The 19,875-nt window shown below is 38.2% G+C and overlaps 2 protein-coding genes across 2 annotated transcripts; one reads left to right on the top strand and one right to left on the bottom strand.

Annotated features, from left to right (window-relative positions):
* The first annotated feature begins 1,765 nt into the window (after window positions 1-1,765).
* Window positions 1,766-11,437, top strand: LOC122077147. Its single transcript, XM_042642970.1, has 9 exons — window positions 1,766-2,965; window positions 3,645-3,700; window positions 3,774-3,856; window positions 4,957-5,035; window positions 6,268-6,378; window positions 7,834-7,943; window positions 8,415-8,498; window positions 9,220-9,257; window positions 11,163-11,437. The coding sequence occupies exons 1-9, from the start codon at window positions 1,966-1,968 to the stop codon at window positions 11,231-11,233; spliced, it is 1,632 nt and encodes a 543-aa protein (XP_042498904.1). The 5' UTR covers window positions 1,766-1,965; the 3' UTR covers window positions 11,234-11,437.
* A 1,509-nt stretch (window positions 11,438-12,946) lies between these two features.
* LOC122075505 lies at window positions 12,947-19,537 on the bottom strand. Its single transcript, XM_042640557.1, has 15 exons — window positions 19,094-19,537; window positions 17,839-18,038; window positions 17,600-17,711; window positions 17,321-17,482; window positions 16,050-16,154; window positions 14,736-14,819; window positions 14,553-14,668; window positions 14,313-14,414; window positions 14,110-14,223; window positions 13,948-14,004; window positions 13,783-13,849; window positions 13,631-13,684; window positions 13,454-13,528; window positions 13,340-13,375; window positions 12,947-13,216 (listed from the first exon to the last, which is right to left on the bottom strand). The coding sequence occupies exons 2-15, from the start codon at window positions 17,856-17,858 to the stop codon at window positions 13,106-13,108; spliced, it is 1,215 nt and encodes a 404-aa protein (XP_042496491.1). The 5' UTR covers window positions 17,859-18,038; window positions 19,094-19,537; the 3' UTR covers window positions 12,947-13,105.
* Window positions 19,538-19,875: the final 338 nt, after the last annotated feature.

The following is a 19,875-nucleotide window of genomic DNA, read 5'->3' as shown; positions in this document are numbered from 1 at the left end:
TCGAACCTATCAATATCGTATTTCGTTGAAGCCATGGATCGAAGTAACCCAAAGCTCTGATACCAGTTTGTTAGATCAAACACCAAGAAACACTAAAAATAAAGAGACAATAGATCCGCACGACACAGAGATTTAATGAGGTTTATATACCAGGGTGGTGTGCTACGTCCTCGGGTGAAGAAGAAGATGTTTCACTATGCAGAAGAGAGATTACACTCAAGTAGCGGCAAGAAAACTAGTCCTGAAACCCTAGCTCGAAAAACTCCAAAATACAATGACTTTCTCAACAAGCAATAGTACATTATATATATTTCAAGTCACGGGTCGATCCATCGGGTCATGATCGATCTGGTCGAACCATACCACGGGGGCTACGCCCCCGCACCCCATACGAGATCAGTGATGGGCTTCGGGCTTGGGCCGATACAGATCTCATAAAACTTTTCATTTGGGTCGCTGTCAAAATATGCCGGATCGGGTCAATCTTTAAAACGGGTCAAGAATTCCAGACAAACTTAATAATCAATAATATCCATCCATGTGTAACTATGTATGCCCCCCTGTGTGGTCTCACTCTCACTGGCTCACATTGGTGCATGGCTACATGACCGGGTATAGATCTTTTGTTCAAATGTATTATATTAAAAAGGTAAAAAAAATATATGGTCATGAGTTTCCTTATGCTAATAAACCCCTTCTGAGATCGGTAGTGGGCGATTGGATTCGTTTTGCAGGCATGATCACCTGATCACATGGGTGAACATCCAACACATGCCTTACTTTGTACAATTATATGGGTGAAGAGGGGTATATTTAGAAATAAATGGGATAAATGTTGGGTGTTCACTGGATATTGGGGAAATGGTAAGAAGTGAAACAAGTGTTGGATGTTTACATGTATGATCAGATGATTGATGAGCAGCGGATCTATTCTCTAAAGAGGGTTTATTTATTTTTTTAAAAAAAGTATTGAATGCTTATATGTAGGGGTGTCAATTTGTGGCCCGAACCGGGTAAACCGACCGGGACCGACCGTTTAAAGACCGGCCCGGACCGGACCGTTTATTAAACGTGTCGGGCTTGAGCCCGGCCCGTTTATAAATGGTCGGTCTCGGTTTTGCTACTTGAACAGTCGGGCGCCCGACCGAGACCGATCGAATAACGCCCGACCGAGACCGGCTTATTGTGCACCGACTTGGCCCGACCCTTTAATGATTGTAGAATACCTATTTTACCCCCCAAATTAAAGAATAAAAACTAAATAGTAAAGACATGTTCACATTTTAAATAATGGTTATATTTTGTATCATTTATTGATTTATTGTCATTTTTTTGGGCTTGCATAAGTGGGCCGGAATCTAATAGCACATTTTAAAGAGGGCCCATTTAAAAACCGGTTAAAGCCCGTTTAACATTAAACATGTCCGTAGCCCGGTTAAGGCCCGACTAAAGCCCGATTAAGGTGGCCCGATTATAACCCGAGACCGACCGACCGAATATAAAGTGTACCATGCCCTCAATAATTAAGCCCGATTAGTTAAATGGGCGGACACGGTGTAGCCTTTGAAAGTCTTCAAGCCCGATTAAGCCCGACCGAAACCGAACCGGCCCGACCGGTTGACACCCCTACTTATATGTACGACCAAATAATGTTACAAGCACCTAATCCAATCCAATTTCAAGTGGCTCGTATTGGAATCGTCAGTATTGGCCGATTCACCTCGTAATCGAATTATCCCCGACACTGATTTACCCTGATTCTCAATATCCAGAATTAAACTCGATCCGGTCGATTACTTGTGGAAGTGTATTCCCTCGTTCGCTTTTCGCCTCCCGTGTTCCATGGATATCGATTGGAGAGACTCGTGACAGGTTCAACTGAACTCAAACTGCCTGAATGTAGTCTTCGATTCCTAGGACAAGAGCACCATCATAATCAAACTAGAGTAAAAGACTCCCACAATCATGTCGAGCTCCCTATCCATGACCCACATTTCTCTGCTCTTGCTTCGTACCAGAACCATGGCGTCTTCTAGAACATTACCTCTGTTACTGTCTTCAGGACGCAATGTTCTCAAAAGAACCTTTTCAATTTCCCGTCCCTGCCCATTCTCCACTACTGCCACTCCTTATCCCCTTCAATACGAACTCATCGTCTCTCGCCCGGCCCAATCTCCGCCCTCGCAGCGCCGAAGATCCCGTCTACCTGACAGGGCCAAGTTTGATGATTTCCATGAAGCCCATGAAACCGAAGCGACTGAACAACCGAAATCCGAATTGGGTTTCGAAGATTGGGTCGATAAAAAGCTGTCGACAACGGTTTCGGAGGAGGTTACGAGCCAAAGGGATTCGAATAACTTGGAGGATATGGATAAGTCGAAGAGGAAATACTACCGGAAGAGGATGAAGAGGATGTACGGTGCCGATTCTGACGAAGAGCGATCCCACGAAGACAAGTATGTGGAAATGAAGCCGGAGGTGGTCGAGCTTCCAACGTTGCACAAAAGGGAAGAGGAGCTGTACTTTTATGATGCCTTCGCGTTTCCATGGGAGAAGGAGAAGCATTATCAAATGGTGTATCAATTGGAGAAGAAGTACTTCCCTGACCAGTGTATGGACAAGGCATTTGTTGAGCCTGGGGAATCGAAGCCAAAGGGTAAGAAGAAGTCTGGTAGTGCTAGAGAGAAGAAGACTAAGGTTAACGATGAAGTGGATAATCGGGGTTTGATTTTCTTCGACGAGGATGAAGGGGACAAGGTTGCGAAAGAGACTGCATCGGCAAAGGATGATAAAAGGGATATTTCGGAGAAGAAGGTGCAGGAGTTCTTCAAGTGTTTGAAGAAAGTTCCCAACATTGCAGCTGAAGATGCTCCTGCGGAACCCTACGTGGTGACTAGGAAGACTGAGCTTCCTCCAAGATGGGACGGCCCGTATGGCACGGTGGTCCTGGTTAACAAACCCAAAGGTTAGTTACGTAGTTAATGGCTTTGTTCTGTGCATACGTTTAGGAATTAGGAAATGGAACCTCCAAACTTGAATTTTTTATTGAAGTAATTGGGGTGCGAAATGCTAGGGGACATTATTAGAGAAAACAGAGATACAATATACTTAAACATCGACTAGGAAGGAAAATGGGTCAAGATTGTCTGGAGTATCCACTTATCTTTGGTGGCCAACATAGTGCATCTCTAATTTTGTTTTACCAAAACTCAACTCGCTAAGCCATATCTTGTCACCAATTAATACTACTTTGATGTACTTATTTATGATTATATACTTAATAGTCTTTGCAATTATTCATTTTAACATATCATCATTTAGTGATGGTCATTTTATATATGTTATTTCATTACTGTGCAAAGTTTCTATCTTGTAGCTCTTCTGAAATATTTAATGGAATTTTTTAATCATGCAATAGTTCAGAAGCTCCTTACCACTTCATCCTCCTTGCTTTACTTATATGAGTAATAGCTTCTTCATTAATTACCTCCTTACTTTTGGTAGATCCAAGATCATAAAAATGGTCACATTCATTACCATTTTGATTGATAGCCTGATTTATTCACATCTTGTTACCACTTAAAGGCTTTGCAAGTTGATTTTTTTATTCATGCTTTTAAAGATGATACTATCTTCTGAGGCAGGTTGGACTTCGTTTACGGTTTGTGGAAAACTGCGCCGTCTGGTTAAAGTGCAAAAGGTATGTGAAGGTGAAACTGCTGATTGCAATTTTTCAACATGAATATTCCTCCTGTTCAAAGATGTTGTAACAGGTCGGGCATGCTGGTACCCTTGATCCTATGGCAACTGGATTGTTGATTGTATGTGTTGGTAAAGCCACTAAGTTGGTAGAAAGGTATGCTTCTGAAACTGATCTATTGTGTTCTTGTTATTTGGTGGATGGAACTTTCATTTTGTTTTTTGGAGTGAATACTGGCTATTCTTTTGCGTCAAGAAAAGTTATTTATTGAACATTTTTACAGTATATCTGTTCCAAATCCAAGTACTCTAATTCTGCTGCTGTTTATTGGCTGCATGAATTATGGTTGATCTGTGAAGAATTAAAGAGCCTTGTATAATTGCAAGGAGTTATTCTACTGTTTTATCTGTTCTTTTTAGCCTTGGATTTTGGAATTTATTTCTGTTTTCAATCTGTTTATTGATCCTCCATCCCGAAATGTGCAGTGTACTTTACTTCAACCTTGGACCAAATCCTTTCTTCTGAGCCTTTATACCCCATGGCCATTCTTAACCCCACTGTTTTGGCCCAGCCTGGAAACCTTTCTAAGTGCTGGAGAAATAATATCCCTCTGTTTCTTCTATAGTTTTGAGTTATTTCACTTAATGCCAGAAAATCCATTGGCTTTCTTTATTCAACTTATGTTTCTTCCCTGGTATTCATACCTATGACGAAGCTTTATGTGATCATTATTTGGACAGCTCTAAAGCCCTTAATTTTGATTTCATCTTGAAACCCTATTACCGTGTGTGGTATCCTATTTAGCCTTATTAGTTTCCATAAAACATTGACTCAAATTTGGATAAATTTCAGTGAAGGGAAACCAAATTTCAGGTGTTTAACATTTTTTTCTGTTGACTGTTCATTGGTTTGGGTCCCACCTAATATCTTGCTCTAAATGTAAATATGTAATAAAATTTTAACAATCAAAATCTCTACGGCAAGTATGAGCATGGAACTCTGAAATATAGCTGCTGAAATTAAAACCTTCCTAATGTTATTATATTATATTCTTACTCATAAATTTGATCATATCAAATTGTGTTACTTTACTTTTAATTTTATGCTTAACTGTGAATTCATAAGGTGGGGCATTCTTGGATAATTTTGTCTAACCCACAAGTCTATGTGTCTTTCTGAAAGCAAGAATTCAAGCATTTTTTTAGTGAACATACAGACTTGAGATTTATAGAGAAACTGAATGTGTTTGGTCACAGATTCCAAGGCATGATTAAGAGTTATAGTGGAATTTTCAGGCTAGGAGAGGCTACATCAACCTGGGATGCTGATTCACCGGTCTGTTTATGATCCCAACTAACGACCAATACTCCCTGTTTTCATGTAATATACAATCTGATGATCCTGTTATTCTTTTTCCTTGCTCAATTCTGTTATCATGAAAACTAAAACAGCTATCTCTTTGTACAACATATACTGATAATTGGTTGCTCTTTCATTCTCATGAATTTTTTTTTTTTTTCCTTTTTTTCTGGTGGGGGAGGGTTCAAAGAAAAGTTCCTTCACCATCCTACTTCTTCCTTGTAAGATTCAAATGCTTGGAAGTAGGGGATCCCTTAGCCTTTCAGAAGTAACCACACACACTAACAACATAATGATCAAACTTAACATCTTCACTAGGAAGACAATTTTCCTTTTGAGAAATTAACTATCAGATAGATGCTAAAGAACTCGTGTTGAGACTTGCCCATATTCTTCTTGTTTGCTATCTGTTTTGGTTATCTGGAGGAAAGAGATACTTAGGCATGCACCTTTATGGCCTTTTGTTTGATTTTAAGGTTGGGTCGTGCTGCTTTATCATGCAAACAAAGAATAATATTTTTTGGTTCCACAATTGCAGCCCTATGGCCTTCCTTCGGATGAGCAAATAAAGCCTGCTCTATAATTTTGCAATTTTTTCAAGCTATAGAACTTGGACTTGCATTATCTTCGGCATTGGTCATGTACTTGTCACTGATTTTTTGTGTTACATAGTTGTGTGATTTTTATTATCCAACTATCTCAAATGTTTTAAGTTTTTTTCATACTATCTCTGTCATTTAAGTATGTTATACATTACTTCCAAGTGCTTAAGACTTTTTAAAATTATCTCGCTTCAATCTGCCGCATGCGTTGCCTTGTGCTTTGCGCCTCAGGTGCTTGGAGGCATTTGCACCTTGAATGGACTTCTTGCTCTAATAACTCTTCAGTTGTAGACAGACCAACTAATTGTGACAAATGAAACGGGCAAAACTGAAAAAATAAAATAAAACAGAAAATTATCAAGATGAAGATAGCAGTGGCGTATGCTGCAAATGTTCTCGATCAGAAGTATTTACAATTCGATGAATGGTAAGAGATGAATAAACTAGTCAACATAAATCACCCAGCAATCTGCGGTTTGATTCACTGACTATTTTTGTTGTTACTTTTTGTCCTTTGTATAGCATATAGATTCTTCACTTCCCCCCCCCCCCCCCTTTTAATCTATACACTTAAACTGTGACTGAACTTGCAGACCTGCCATGTAGGTAATTCAACGCGAGCCATGGGAACATATCAAAGATGAAGACATAAAAAAAAATGCTGCAACCTTTTGTGGAGAGATCTGGCAAGTTCCTCCAATGTTTTCTGCCATCAAAGTAAGCATTCATATCATGTTCTATGGTCACCTTGTGCATTGCTTCTGATGTGGTCATATCTAGGAACATGTACATATACAACACATGGGTCTTTTAAAGAGGTGATGAAGTAGAGATTGGCAAAGTAGCATGTAGGGTCCGGAAAATAGACCATGAAAGTATAGTTGCAATTCACGTACAACATCTGCATCCGTTCTCAGTTTAAATACTATCCAATTTGATGGTTGTGATTTTACAAATGTTCAAATTTGAATCATGGTATCTAGGAACCTCAAGGGGGTAGCCGAGTTGGCAAGGGACCTTCGCCTCAAGAAGCGTGTGGTTCTGAGTTAGACTCCTCTTACCTCCGTGGGGCCACTCATACGGGGGTGTTTAGTACTCTTCGCTGCTTTCGGTGAAAGTTGAATGGTTTTCATTCAACCCCAGTATGACCCAGTCCATGCGGTTGTGGGGTCAGTATAGACCCGTGGGACTAGTCAGGCCGAAGGCCTAGATACTCATTATTAACCCAAAAAAAAATCATGGTATCTAGGAAGATATACATAACAACCTATTAGTGATAGCTGTAATGACCTATTTCTTCTTAAGTTTGTCTTCAGGACTGTTAGAGAAGTCTAGAGGGATACGAATACGATAGTAAATATTTATTGAACTTTTAGAATGCAAAAATACTCAAAAGTTGTCAAATTATAAGTTAAACAACTGTCAAAGACTCGTAACAAATCCGTGATACTTGTACAAGAGTGTACGGAACAACTAAACATTTCAGTCTACGAAACGACTTGCCTGTTGCCTTCGTTTGCTTGTACAATCCAGCTACTACTACTATAGCTATGTGGGACCTGAGCCTCATTAGACAATTTAGACTTAGCAGAAGTAAGTTGTAAACTTGTAATTGAAGAGAAGAGATGAAGTCTGTACCTTGGCCTAGTCTGTATCCACAGCTAAATTGGAGTTTAGAATAGCAAAAAAAGTGTATGTCCTCAAAATAAGCAGCATTACAGTTTGGGCCTTATATGGGTGCAGAGATGTGCACAACCTAGAGAAACTTCATATATGCATGGGTCTAACACCAGTTGGTACCATCTTATTTGAGTTTCAGAACATGCCAAGTCTTCCACCAGCATAAGGGTTTGGACCTTATATGGATATTAATTTGTGCATGGCCCATAGAAATTTGATACACGGATGTATCTAACACAAAAGGTTAGCTAGCTCCACCTTACTCGAGTGTCAGAGCTGCCAAGTCTTATCCACCAAACCAAGTACTTAATTCTTGCTTTTGTTGCTGTTTGATCACCACAAGAAATCAGAGTGCGTGTTCTTCTGTAATTCTTCAGAACACTTATAAATTCTTAGAACAGATAGATGTTTATGACTGAGACCATAACTCATAAGCATCTGAAAGCATCAGGGGTTGTCCTTTTATTCTTGACTTTCTTCATTTATTGCTAGGTAGGAGGTGAAAAGATGTATGAGAAAGCAAGGAGAGGAGAAAGTATTGAGCTTTCACCAAGACGTATTTCAATTTTTCTGTTTGATATTGAGCGCAGCTTAGATGATAGGTAAGTATCAATTTCACTGGATGTTCCCTGAACTGTTATATCTGAGTTTCTTTTAATAATTCACCTGAATTTTTTATATCCCCCCCCACCCCCCCCCCCACCCAAAAAAAAAAAAAAAAAGAATGATGGAGACTCATTTCGTACTAGTCATATACAATAATAACCTTTCCTCGAATGAAGATCATAGAAATGCTTCCACCATCCAGCTACTAGTTTTTCATGTATTTTCTGGATTGTTGGTAGAATTTCTCCATTCACAACAAGAATGTTGTAAGATGATTTAGCTGAAATATGCTTGTTCTCTTTCCACCCCCTCATCCATGACTTATAGAGCTTCTTCAGATGTTTTGAGTAATAGTACACCTACTGACCTACTCTCTGTACCATAACCAATAAGTTATGGTATTGGTTTCTTTATGTTAATGTGGCTTCCTTTAATCTTCCTTAATACTGTGCTCTGCACATATGCAGGCAAAATCTGATTTTCCGGGTTACTTGCTCAAAAGGAACATATATTCGATCCCTTTGTGCAGATTTTGGAAAGGCTCTCGGCAGGTATGGATATGATCAGAGCCTATTCTTTTTTCTAACATTTAACCCTTATGCCTTATCAACAGTTAGTCTCAGGCTTCCTGTTAGGTTTTTTAAACTGAAATTATAAGAATCTTGTAGTTTTTTTTTTTTTTTTTTTTTTTTTTTTTTATCTACCTACCGTTAAAGAGTTTAAATGTTGAAAATTATCTTTCCTTCTCTCCTTTTAGGTTTTTGGTTTATTTAGTATCCCTTTAGGTAATAGAACTTAATTTGATATTATTTTTACCAGTACCTATTATTAGTTAGGGATGTACTAGTCCTATGAAATGACTGGTGTTTCTGAGCACTAGCTGTACTTTTTCAAGACTTGGAAAATACTGAACTTTGGAGAAGTTGGAACTTTCTCACATTTTTCCCTGGCAAAACTTGAATATTTGCATTCAACTCTAATGCTTTTAACCCTAACTAATCCATATCTCAATTATTCATGCTCAGATCCATGAATGCTAATCTAGGACCGTATGTTCTTTTAAGTCATCAATAAAGTCTTATAATTTCCTTAACCCTAAATCCCTTTTGGCTTTCCCAGTTACCTTTTTATAGCCTTCAACTTGCATCACATTACTTGGTCTCTGTTGCACATGACAAAATAATTTCAGTTGCCTACTGTTAGCATTGCCATTGCTATATATCTTATCTTATCGTCATTTGTGATGGATTGGTTCTAACTTTCAATTTGCAGTTGTGCTCATTTAACTGCTCTACGAAGAGATTCAATAGGTAAGAATTCTACTTAAACTGAAGTCTCAAGCATTGTAAGTTGTCTCCCGACCACCCCCCAAAATTGTTATCCAAGTTCAATGGAACAGATAAATTTCAAGTCTTCTATTAACCCTTTCTGTAACCTTGAAAATCCAACTTAATCCAACAGTGAAAATTGTTCTAGGGTTAGAACTATTTATTTGGGTGGAAGCCAGGAAGAGAATATCTTTTATGTGCTTACTTCTGTTGAGTTGAAAATTTCTCTTACTTCACCTGGCATAATTCTAACTTGGTTGCATTCTGTTTACAAGTAGAAAATGTATTATTGAACATGATATGTAATAGACCTTGGCATTCCGATATATTTTTCTTCGCATCTTGCTTTGTCGAAGGAAACTGAAAGGACTGGTAGGAAGAAAACTGTGTGATCAGACAGGACTGAAACTCGATCAAGTTGCCTATCTAGGATCCGTATTAGGCACAAAACATGGCGGTAAACATGGGCCCTCCCTAGACCAACAAAGACTCCATCACATGCTCTACCCCAGTAGTTGGGTTAAGGCTTAGTGGGCTTAGTTGAATTCAGTGAGGGTGAGAGTACTAGCTGTGAGGATCAGTATTCTTAAGGAGTTTGATTCTACTCCTGGGCATGCCATAAGTAGTGTTAAGAGAAAAGCCACGAAAAGATATGAAAAAGGCACAATTTGCTCTTTGAAGTGTTATGGCTTTGGAATCAAGGCAGCAATGAGGTTGTACTTTTGCTCCTTCCAAGGACATAGATGCAATGTGTTTTGCTGCTGAAGTTAAAAATAAAATGAAAGCTAGAGTTGTGGGTGAAGCTTCTGATGTTAGGAATTGAATGAAATAAAGGGTTTGAGAAGTCCGAATTGAGCCCCCAACTCCATGAGGTGACAAGATGTCATGCAGTGGGGACGTTAGAAAATTAAGTTTTCTGGTTGAAGGGCTTATTCTTTTTTCCTCTATCGGTAAAGGGATTGAAGAGGATAGCCAAAGGTTAAAAACCAATTTGATCAAATGAACAGTCACAAGATAAAAATGGAGTATGGGTAAATGAGTTTGGCCAATCAGCCCTTCAGATTTCTTTTGGAGGTGTGTATGCAACATTGGTTCTGATAAATTATTGTCACAAGGTTTAATGTTTCTATAGGATAAAGAACAATCCAGAGAAAGATGAGAAAAGTGGAGCATGTCCTGCCAGCTTCCATGGAAAGGAACATACTCAGATTTATTTAGACAGACATGTTTTTCTAGAGGCATGTTGAAAAAATCTGAATTTCTACAAGGAGGTGGGATTATAATGAGTTCATTGCCCAAAGAACTGGACCAAAAAGAATACCCATATGAAGTAACATTTGCTCTAACTTTTGACTTCACGTTGAGGAGATTTTCTGGATAAATAATTAGATAACAGTACATTAAGTGGCGATGAATTTACAACTACTCTTTTTAGGTGGCATCAGATCATTATGTTTCCCCTAAGCAAGGAAGTACCATGGCCCAAATATGTTAGGCAATGGTCCTCACCTCAGGACTGACCAGAAGCATGAGCTTTGTCCTCAAATCCCTACAGAAAGTCTTAAGGTGTAAATGTGAAATGTAAATTAAGCCCAGAATAACGCCGCTGCTGTACAAGGAAGTTTCACTTAACCTGTTAAGGTATCAGTTTCAGTTTTTCTCCCTCTGTCTCACACTATGTTTGTTGGTGATTTATCTGTGACAGTAGGTTATATTGAAAAAATAATCATTAGTATGGAAGGATCACCTTTTTCTTTCCAAGAAATCTTCACTTTTGCAGAAATCAGAATCCCAGAAACCTGAACACTGAAAAATTTGTGGCAGATGTAATGTGTTCCTGCGTCACATGTAAATCTAATTTCCTGGGATTGTATTTATCCTTTCTAGGTCAATATTCAGCTGATGATGCCTGGGATTTCCAAGAACTAGAAGCAGCAATCACCAAAGGTTACTTCTGAATTGTGCTGCTTTCTCCAAAGTTTGAAACCCTGCAGATCATTTTGGGGAAGAAGACACTTATTCCAAAGATCGAGTGCTCACTATCGTGGAAAAACAAGCTTTTGAGAATCTTAACGTGTAAAATTCCACAAGGAAAAATTTAAGTTAGTTTTGATATTTATTAAATAAATAAATAAAAAATTAATGGAACTCCAATTTTGGTATCCGGTAATGGTTTCTTCCCAACTGACTGCATTTTTCGATTTAGCTTCTATATAATCTTTATTGCCTATATGCTTCTCTTTCATTTGCTTTATTAAATATAAGTTGAATACACAGATCAGAGCTAAATAGGAATTTGTAGAGACTATTATCTTTTATGCATAATGGGTCAGATTGACAAATGTTGTAAGATTTTAGTAGCATTTTTCCTTGTTATTGTTCTTTGATCAATTGTGATGCACAAGTTTTGTGAGGCAATGTGGTTCCTGAATAATGTAAAAGCCATTGTAAGATGATGTGGTCAGTAAAGGCCTTCAAGGTCTCATGGCCATTGGCATGGCCCCCACCTTATTCTACAGGAAGGAAAATGCATTTATAATGTAAAAAATAAATTTGACAGACATTCTGAGCAGAATATATACAAAAAAGCACATGCTACGCTTTTGTATTCTTACATGGCTGGACTGGCTTTATCCGACTGGTGGTGTAATTGTACTGAGTGCACTCATAAACACTCCTCAGTCCTCACCAAGGATTTATTTATTGCCTTATTGGTATCCAATACCGATCCAGATCGGTCATTTTTGTCCTTACATAAAAAAAAAGGTTACATTTTCTTTACTATTTTACCCCTAAAACAATACTCATAACTGATCTAGATTGCCATATCAGTATCTGCCTAATAAGATCGATCTGATACCAATACTTACAACCATGCTCTTCCCTAAACTCTGCTCTTACTACATTTTGACATTTTTTTTTTTTTTGGGGGGGGGGGGGTGTGTTGAAATCATGTTCTTGTACACTTCAGCTGAAATCTATAAATGCAGGGACATGTCCAACGAATTTCAGCTGAAATATATGAGCATGCACATTACAAATTTCAGTATCCAGGCTCCAGAGACGTTAGGTAATAGGTATTTTACTTTGACCTTTTCGTTGACCCGAAAGGCTCTATTGAAGAGTAAAGGAGAGTTTGACCATTATCCACTCCTTGGCTGAACTTTGTAATCCTTCTACTTTGTGCCCCTCATGTATCAATGAATGGCCCCCTTTTAACCAAAAAGTATCCAGAGATGTTATAGACCCAACCAGCGCTCCCTTCAATATCAAAGTTGAATAAATAGGACACCTATTGAATTGTCTGTTCTTCTCTGACGATTGAATTACCAAGAACGAAAGTTTTATGTAACAATTCTGACTGATGAACAGATATCAACACATCTGTCAAATTTCAAAACTAAAATTATAAAGCTTGCGATAATTCAAGAGATATGGGAAATAACTGCACTCCACATACAAAATTTGCCACATTGTCAGATAAAAGTGCCGAGAGCAGCACCAGCATCGCGAGATACTGTGCTAGACATGTCATGTGAGTGGCTGGTTCTAGGTAAGGTAAAGTGATACATTTGTGGTTTATATACTTCAAACCAAAAGCATTTGGCCCTGAAGTACTACGGGGTATCTTCTGTTTAACAATTTCTTCCTACTACTTGGGGAACAAAATGGGAGACTAAAAAAAAAATTATTGGTAAAATATTACTCTACAAATATGTCAATGGATTGTTACTATTTCTTTTCAAATCTACCAAAGGGAGTTGTAAACCTAAGCTGAACATTTGTTATGGTTTAACAGTAGAAACTGTTGCTGTCATTGTCATCCACCCCTAACGACCTGTATTGGGCAATTCAATTCCCATTGCCCTATAATATTCCTTCTCTGCTTGTGTCATTCGGGCTTGAAACATTGTCCACTCTTTTCTACACCTGTCCCTCACCTGAAAAATCACAAAATGAATGAGCACTCCTATATCTTGGCACATATTTTAAATTAATCAAATTCCAGTAAAAGATTGTGACAGAAGTGACTCCTGCACAATTCAGAAAAATGCCTATCATACCCCTTCCCATGGTGCCTTCCCGTCCTGCGCTTGCCCCTGTTAAAAGAGTAAACCAGTTCAATTTTCATTACACAAAGATGAAACGGGTTGGATGGTTTCTGCTTATTATCTTACCTGGTTACCAAGTGTGGGAACAGTCTGATGAACAATCCACTGAGCATCTACAACTCCTATTTTCTCATGTGCAGGCTATTAATAGAAATATGAAATACAAAAGCACAACTTTAGTAACAAGCAATAAAATTAATAATTCAATGCACATAGGATCATGAAGAAAAGTGGGTCACTGACATCTACGCATTTCCTAAGAGCAAAATCAAGGCCCCATCCATGAACCAAGTCATTCTGCAGCAAAACATAATAAGGCATTTAGAGTAATGTACTCTTTCAAGGGAATCACTGACAAGAGTTGCATATGAACAAAATGTCAAAATGCTCCATGCCTGAATCATATACCACACACAGCGCCATGCATCTCGAGAGAAAACAGTTGCCATAATCTCAACAAATCTGCACAAGTAAAAAAATGACAAATTTATTAATCTCTTCAATGAATAACATGTCACTAGGGAAGAGGGATGCTCTGCAAAAAGTAGGTCTATTCATACGCTGCACAAGGCGGCACATGTGGGTCTGTGCACCAACCCGGTCTCTCTTCTGTTTCTCTGGAAAAAGCAGGTAAAAGTAGAAGAATGTAAACCAAGCATCATAATAAACAGAAAATAAAGGAAGAAAGCAGCAAAGGGGACAGGAAGATCTTTTATTCTTACTTGTGAACTTCATGGTCACCCCTTCTCTTTGTCATCTGCCATGTCAACCCTCTATTTGGCTCTAACCCAGGCTGTGAAATCTCCAAACCATGCTTCCTAACCAATTTTATGTATCTGGAGTTGGGATAGGAAAAAAAAAAAGACTCAGTCTCTCTGTCAGAAAAGTTACCAAATAAAAAACATATTATATGTCCAACACTCACTCTTCCGCATCAAAATGCTCAACTCCTAGATCTTCATCCCAGATGAATATGTAGTCATATGACGCTACAATGTCCGGATGCAAGAAGCGTTTGGCGTACCACCTGCAACCAATTTCCAAGGATTTCAAGCATTAAAATAGAAAAAATTGAAGCATGAGATAGAGGACCTGATCTAAGCATAAAATCAATCTACCAGTAGGAAACTGGAACTGGAATTATGAAGTAGAGGCAGTTCCTTACCATTTAGTTTGTCTTTGAACACTAACATGAATCGCACGCTTTGACCACTCAAACTCATCCCATTCACTAGTCCGACCATCATAGTGAAATAGTAGAATGGTAAAGTTCTCTGAGAACTGACGGTGAGGCACAAATCAATAGCCAAGCAATGAGAGAGAGAGGAGCTGTTTAACCGATTCTCACCTTTTTAATGGCTGCATCGATATTCTTTTTCTGATCATAACCAACAGTGAAGGTTACAAGATACTTCGGCTTGATCGTTAGGTCCTGCAAGCATCGACTTGATCAACCACCCGAAGGTTCCAAAGAAAGAGTGTTCATTCTTCAAGAGCTAAATATCACAGAGAACATCAATTCTATTTACCAATGATGTTAGGTTTAAGAGGACCAAAGTGAACAACTCACACTAAAACAAAAAGATCTCATCTAGACTTGTACCACAATTGACATTCTAGTAATTGACACTAGATTATTAGTTAAATGATAATTTAGCTTTAGAGGGCAGGCCTTGGCGCAACGGTAAGGTTGCTCCACTGCAACCAGGTGATCACAAGTCCAAATCGGGACAACCTCTCCGTAAAGTGGGGATAAGGCTGCGTACATCTGCCTCTCCCCAGACCCCGCAGGGGCGGGAGACCCATGCACTGGGTATGCTCCCTTTAGAGGGTAATTTAGCTTTGTGTTTTTAATTGGATGCTGCAGGGAGCAGGAGGCCATTGCAATTTTCTAATTTCTCAACAAGATCCAAGACATCTTCAATGCTGATCTCTTTCCATTGGACCTGCGATTGGAAAATGAACTGCAAGCAAAGGGTATGAGGACAAGGTTGTGTTTTGGAAGTTCTTTTTTTTTACCCTCGTAACCACAATCAGATTGTGCTTTGTTACTCTTTATTGGTTGACGGTTTTGGGTTTGAGTTTGGGTTGGTTGTCATGTAGTGGGCATGCTGTTTTTCTACTTTTAGGCATATCTTTTTCTCTTTCAAAAAGAGATCCATTTTTTATTAGGGGGGAAAAAAAATCAGAGTTATGGTAAACTTTTTGACTCCAATGTTTTTATACAGGCAAGTACATTGCCGGTCATTTTTCTCCATAAGAAGTATCTAAGGTGGCCAGTGCTTATGCTTCCCTTAAATTAAATACTTTTTTTCCAAGCCATAGCTAGAACTCTATTAAGACAAGCATACAATAATACTTACTCTTTTCTTCCATTCACACTTGGCATTTGGTTTTGCCTTGTAAAAGGCAACCACAAGACAACAACAAACACTACAATTCTACTTAACTAACAACCAGAAAAGTGGTGGGGCACATGGTTTTTCTCAATCAGCATCCCCCATAGACTGCAAATCTATGAAGAGTCAAGGGCGCATACTCACATCATCACGCACAAAGGTTCAAAAGTTACAATAATTCTAGATTTCTAAGAAACAAAAGGTGCTGTATAAAATCCAGAGGTTAAACCTTTCAGATAGAGAGTACAATTGAAGATACAGACCTCACTAGGCTTACCCCACAATCTGCGTGGGTAGAAGTCTGACTCAGCTGCGACAATGCCCGGTGGTAGTCTTTCTGCACCCCGAGGATTTGTTGGAACCCATATCTAAAACCAAGATCACAAGGTGGTGGCAAAAATCAGCAAAAAAAATGTGACTCAGACAAAACACTAAGAAGTTTTTTCTTGAAGAATTTACAACATTAAGCGGGCATGCTACTGAAAACATAAAATATTTTATACTAAAAAGGGTTTTATAGAGGTCAGGATTCACCCGAACACCTCTGATCAACAACATAGAAACTTCATAGATTCTCAATCTACCTCTGCCTATTACAATAGGTAAATGAAATAAGGGCCTTTATTTACACCACGTGGAAATAAAAGAAGGTAGAAAAGCCATTGTCAGGTCACATTGATGCAGAAGCAATTCCTTAGACCGGCCCAAACCTGTGGGGGGACCCATATGAAGACAAACCAGGTCCAGTTGGGTTTTTTGGGTTTGTCTTGTAATTTTCTGTTTTAGTTTTAATAAGCCAAGTATTGAAAGAGTCGAAGTCCAAGTTTTATTTCAGTTTCAGGATAGGATTAGGATTGTTTTGTCTGAATAAGTCTTTTATTTTCCTCTTTAAATCGTATCTTGTAACCAACCTATGATTCAGATTTGATGAATCAAAAGTTTTGACGGGTTTATGGTACCAGGTTGGTACGATAGCAGCAAGGTTGTGTGACCTCTTCCCTCCCCTCTGAAATCTTTGGTAATTTTGTACAAAGTGTTCACTGACTTCACTCCCAGACCCAACCTGTCCCTTTATGCTAGCAGCCTGATCTTTTTACCTATCACACAAAATCTTCTTGGAGAAAGAAAGGGAAAGAATTGATTAAAGTTGTATAATAGTTCCATTCCTCAAGTGGTAGAGCTAAAATTTCCCAAATGATTGATCTTAAAGTTATTCCTTCTGAAAGTATACTCTTACCCATGAAAACGAAACTGACCATTCAAACAGTAGGTACATCCTACTCATAAGCATGGAATTGGAAGATAGCAAGCCAAGGTCTTCTCTCTTTATTTATTTATTTTTTCCTTTTTTTTTTTCTCACTGTATTAACCATGTAAGAGTGTAATAAGAGTCAGCTGGTTCAACAAGTCTGTCATATGCATGGGAGCAGAGATAATCATGCAGTTCAATTGTATCACAACTACAATCTAATGAACGATCTCATATATTATCTTAGATTAACAGAAAAAGAATTGGGATGGAGGGGCAGAATACCTTTGAAGTGTCATTCAGATTTTGACCATGAGTTGAGCTGCTTCCATTATCCTTTACAGAAGACCAGGCTTGGTGCAAAAATGTTTGGGTTGAAAGCCCTGAATTCTTGTCTTCAATGTAAGTTAGATCAATGGACGGGAAAAGGCTGGATGGAAAGCTCAACTGCCAAATCATAAAAAACAAGAGCAAGTATTATCTTTGCTTTCGATCAACATCAGCAAATGACATAAGGAGTTGTATACATATTGCAACAAAAGAGAATAAGCAAATATTGTGCACCTTAGCTAATGAAATAGTGGGAAAGGATACTCCTATCAAGAATCCAAACACAACTCCAATAAAAGTCATAATGATTAGCCTCATCGTCTCATTTGGTTTTCTAACAACTCCACTACACCCACATAAATGCCAGACATGGATTAAGTTAGAGTTGCTTTCACTTTAAAAAGAACATATGAAATAGGAGAAAATGAGCTCTTAATCATTAAAAAAAGAAAAAAAGGATGAAGAATCTGAACCTGCGCGTGATGGATCCCATTTTAGTGACAATCTTCTGACTTTATTATGAATATAGACTACAAATTTTATAATCGCAACAAAGAAAGCTGCAACCCAGCAACCAAGAAATGTTCCACATTGCTTAACAAGGCTGTTCTCGTGAATGGTAAGAAACACAGGCCTCCATGAGGATTAATGAAATAAAGATCAAAGAAAGGACCTGAAGTAATCAAAAACTAAGTGAGAACAGGTGATAGTTAAGGAGATTTAAATTTTCAATAGAAATTAAAATAGTAATAAAGTAAAACAATTAAAAAGGAGAAATGTCCAAACAATAAAGCATGAAACATTTTGAACTGTTAAAAAACTGCATATTCGACAAGAACAATAGCTAGAAACTGACATGTTTGTGACTATGAATGGACTCAATAGCTGAAAAACCTAACCATGTCAAGTTTCAATGTGTGAACGTGGGCACTAAAAGATATTGATCAGAAGCATGATCAAGATAAAAACAACCTGAAGATGTTATGAACTAACAGTTATCTCTATCCCTATTCCTGTTAGCTAGGGGGAAAATCAGCTGGCCACCATAAGAAACCATATGTTTCACATGGAAGAAACTCAAACTTCCAACCCAGAAGCTCCATATCGCATTGAGTTCACCAAGGTGCTTACATCCATTAAGGGAACAGCCCAAAAGCCTCCAAGCATAAGAAGACAACCCCCGCATGAGTAACTCTAATGAAGCTACCATGTACACCACCCTTAACATCTTTAAGTAAGTACCCCTTAAGCAGTTTGCCGCTTAATATCTTTGACCGAATAGCAGAAGTAAGGTCCAAGTACACCAATCCAATTCCTGAACTAGCAACTGGTTGAGAAATTTCACTTCGAAAATGAAATATTAGCATGGAAGAGAATTCCCAGCAACAATAGTAAAATTAAAAGAAATAGCTGTACATACCAACACTTACCAACGAAGTTATTGAACGTATGAATCTGAAACTCAAAAATTAGAATATTGAAAAGTTGAACGCATTAAATTCTTAGGTAGAATTTTATATAAATAGGCATAAAGAAGGATCTAACGCCCAGGGGGAGTGATGGGAATAGAATCAAGAAACCCAGAACTTCAGAACGTGACTAAAATTGAAATTCAAAAGCAGACATATGTTAATTATATGCAAGCACCAGTAAGTAGTACACAACAGATCAACCTCGATAAGAAATCATAAGTAGGAAAACAGGAAGTTTGAAAACCATTATAAGCACCTTAGAGCCGGAGAGAAGAAATTCCTGCTGGCGAACCCTTTAAGGGAAAAAAGGAGAAGAAGCGAGATCACTTATATGAGCAGAGACGATTAAACCCTGCAAAATTCACGGGAAACCCCAGTTGAGTCCACGAAAAATGAGTGGGCCAATGGTTGTAGAACAACTCCCAACTCTTCAACTTCGTCAACAGTTGTTCTTTCACCCCCACACCCACGGAAAAGGGGGAGGAGATCGTGTAAAGGTAGGACTCTATCTCTATCTCTGAAGGTGGAGAAGGAGGAAGATACTTTAATAAGAAATCAAGAAACGGAGAATATTGGTTCTATAGGATTGAAACGCTAGAATTTTTCTACCAAAAAAAAGAAAAAAAGAAACACTAGAATTTAATGAAGAAAATGGGATGTTTGGATTCTCTAATTTCTCGTAAACTTTTCTTCTCCTCTCTTGTTTATATACAGAACAAGATCCACTGTTTCACCAGCGGGACACAGCACGTGAGAGAGATAAGTAGATAACCCTTTTGATTCGTTTCTCTTTTATCTTTCGTACTTCCTTTTTCAACTTTTCTTTATTGTCACACATCTGGACCTTTACCGGATCAGTTATATTGGTAACGGTGAGGTATAAAACGGTAAAAAAACCTTAAATGCTCCATTTGGTATCGTTCTAAAAAAATATTTCTGGAGTTTTTTTGTTCTATTGGAACGAAAAAATGGAATCTTCTGTTTGGTGCACTTATGGTCCGTTTCTATTTTTTTGGAACAAAAAGTAAAAAAAAAAAA

The sequence above is a fragment of the Macadamia integrifolia genome, chromosome 4 (assembly GCF_013358625.1).
Source record: "Macadamia integrifolia cultivar HAES 741 chromosome 4, SCU_Mint_v3, whole genome shotgun sequence".
In the NCBI taxonomy this organism is placed as follows: Eukaryota; Viridiplantae; Streptophyta; class Magnoliopsida; order Proteales; family Proteaceae; genus Macadamia; species Macadamia integrifolia.
The sequence above is the reverse complement of the archived record's forward strand: the minus strand, read 5'-3'. Positions and strand labels throughout refer to the sequence as shown.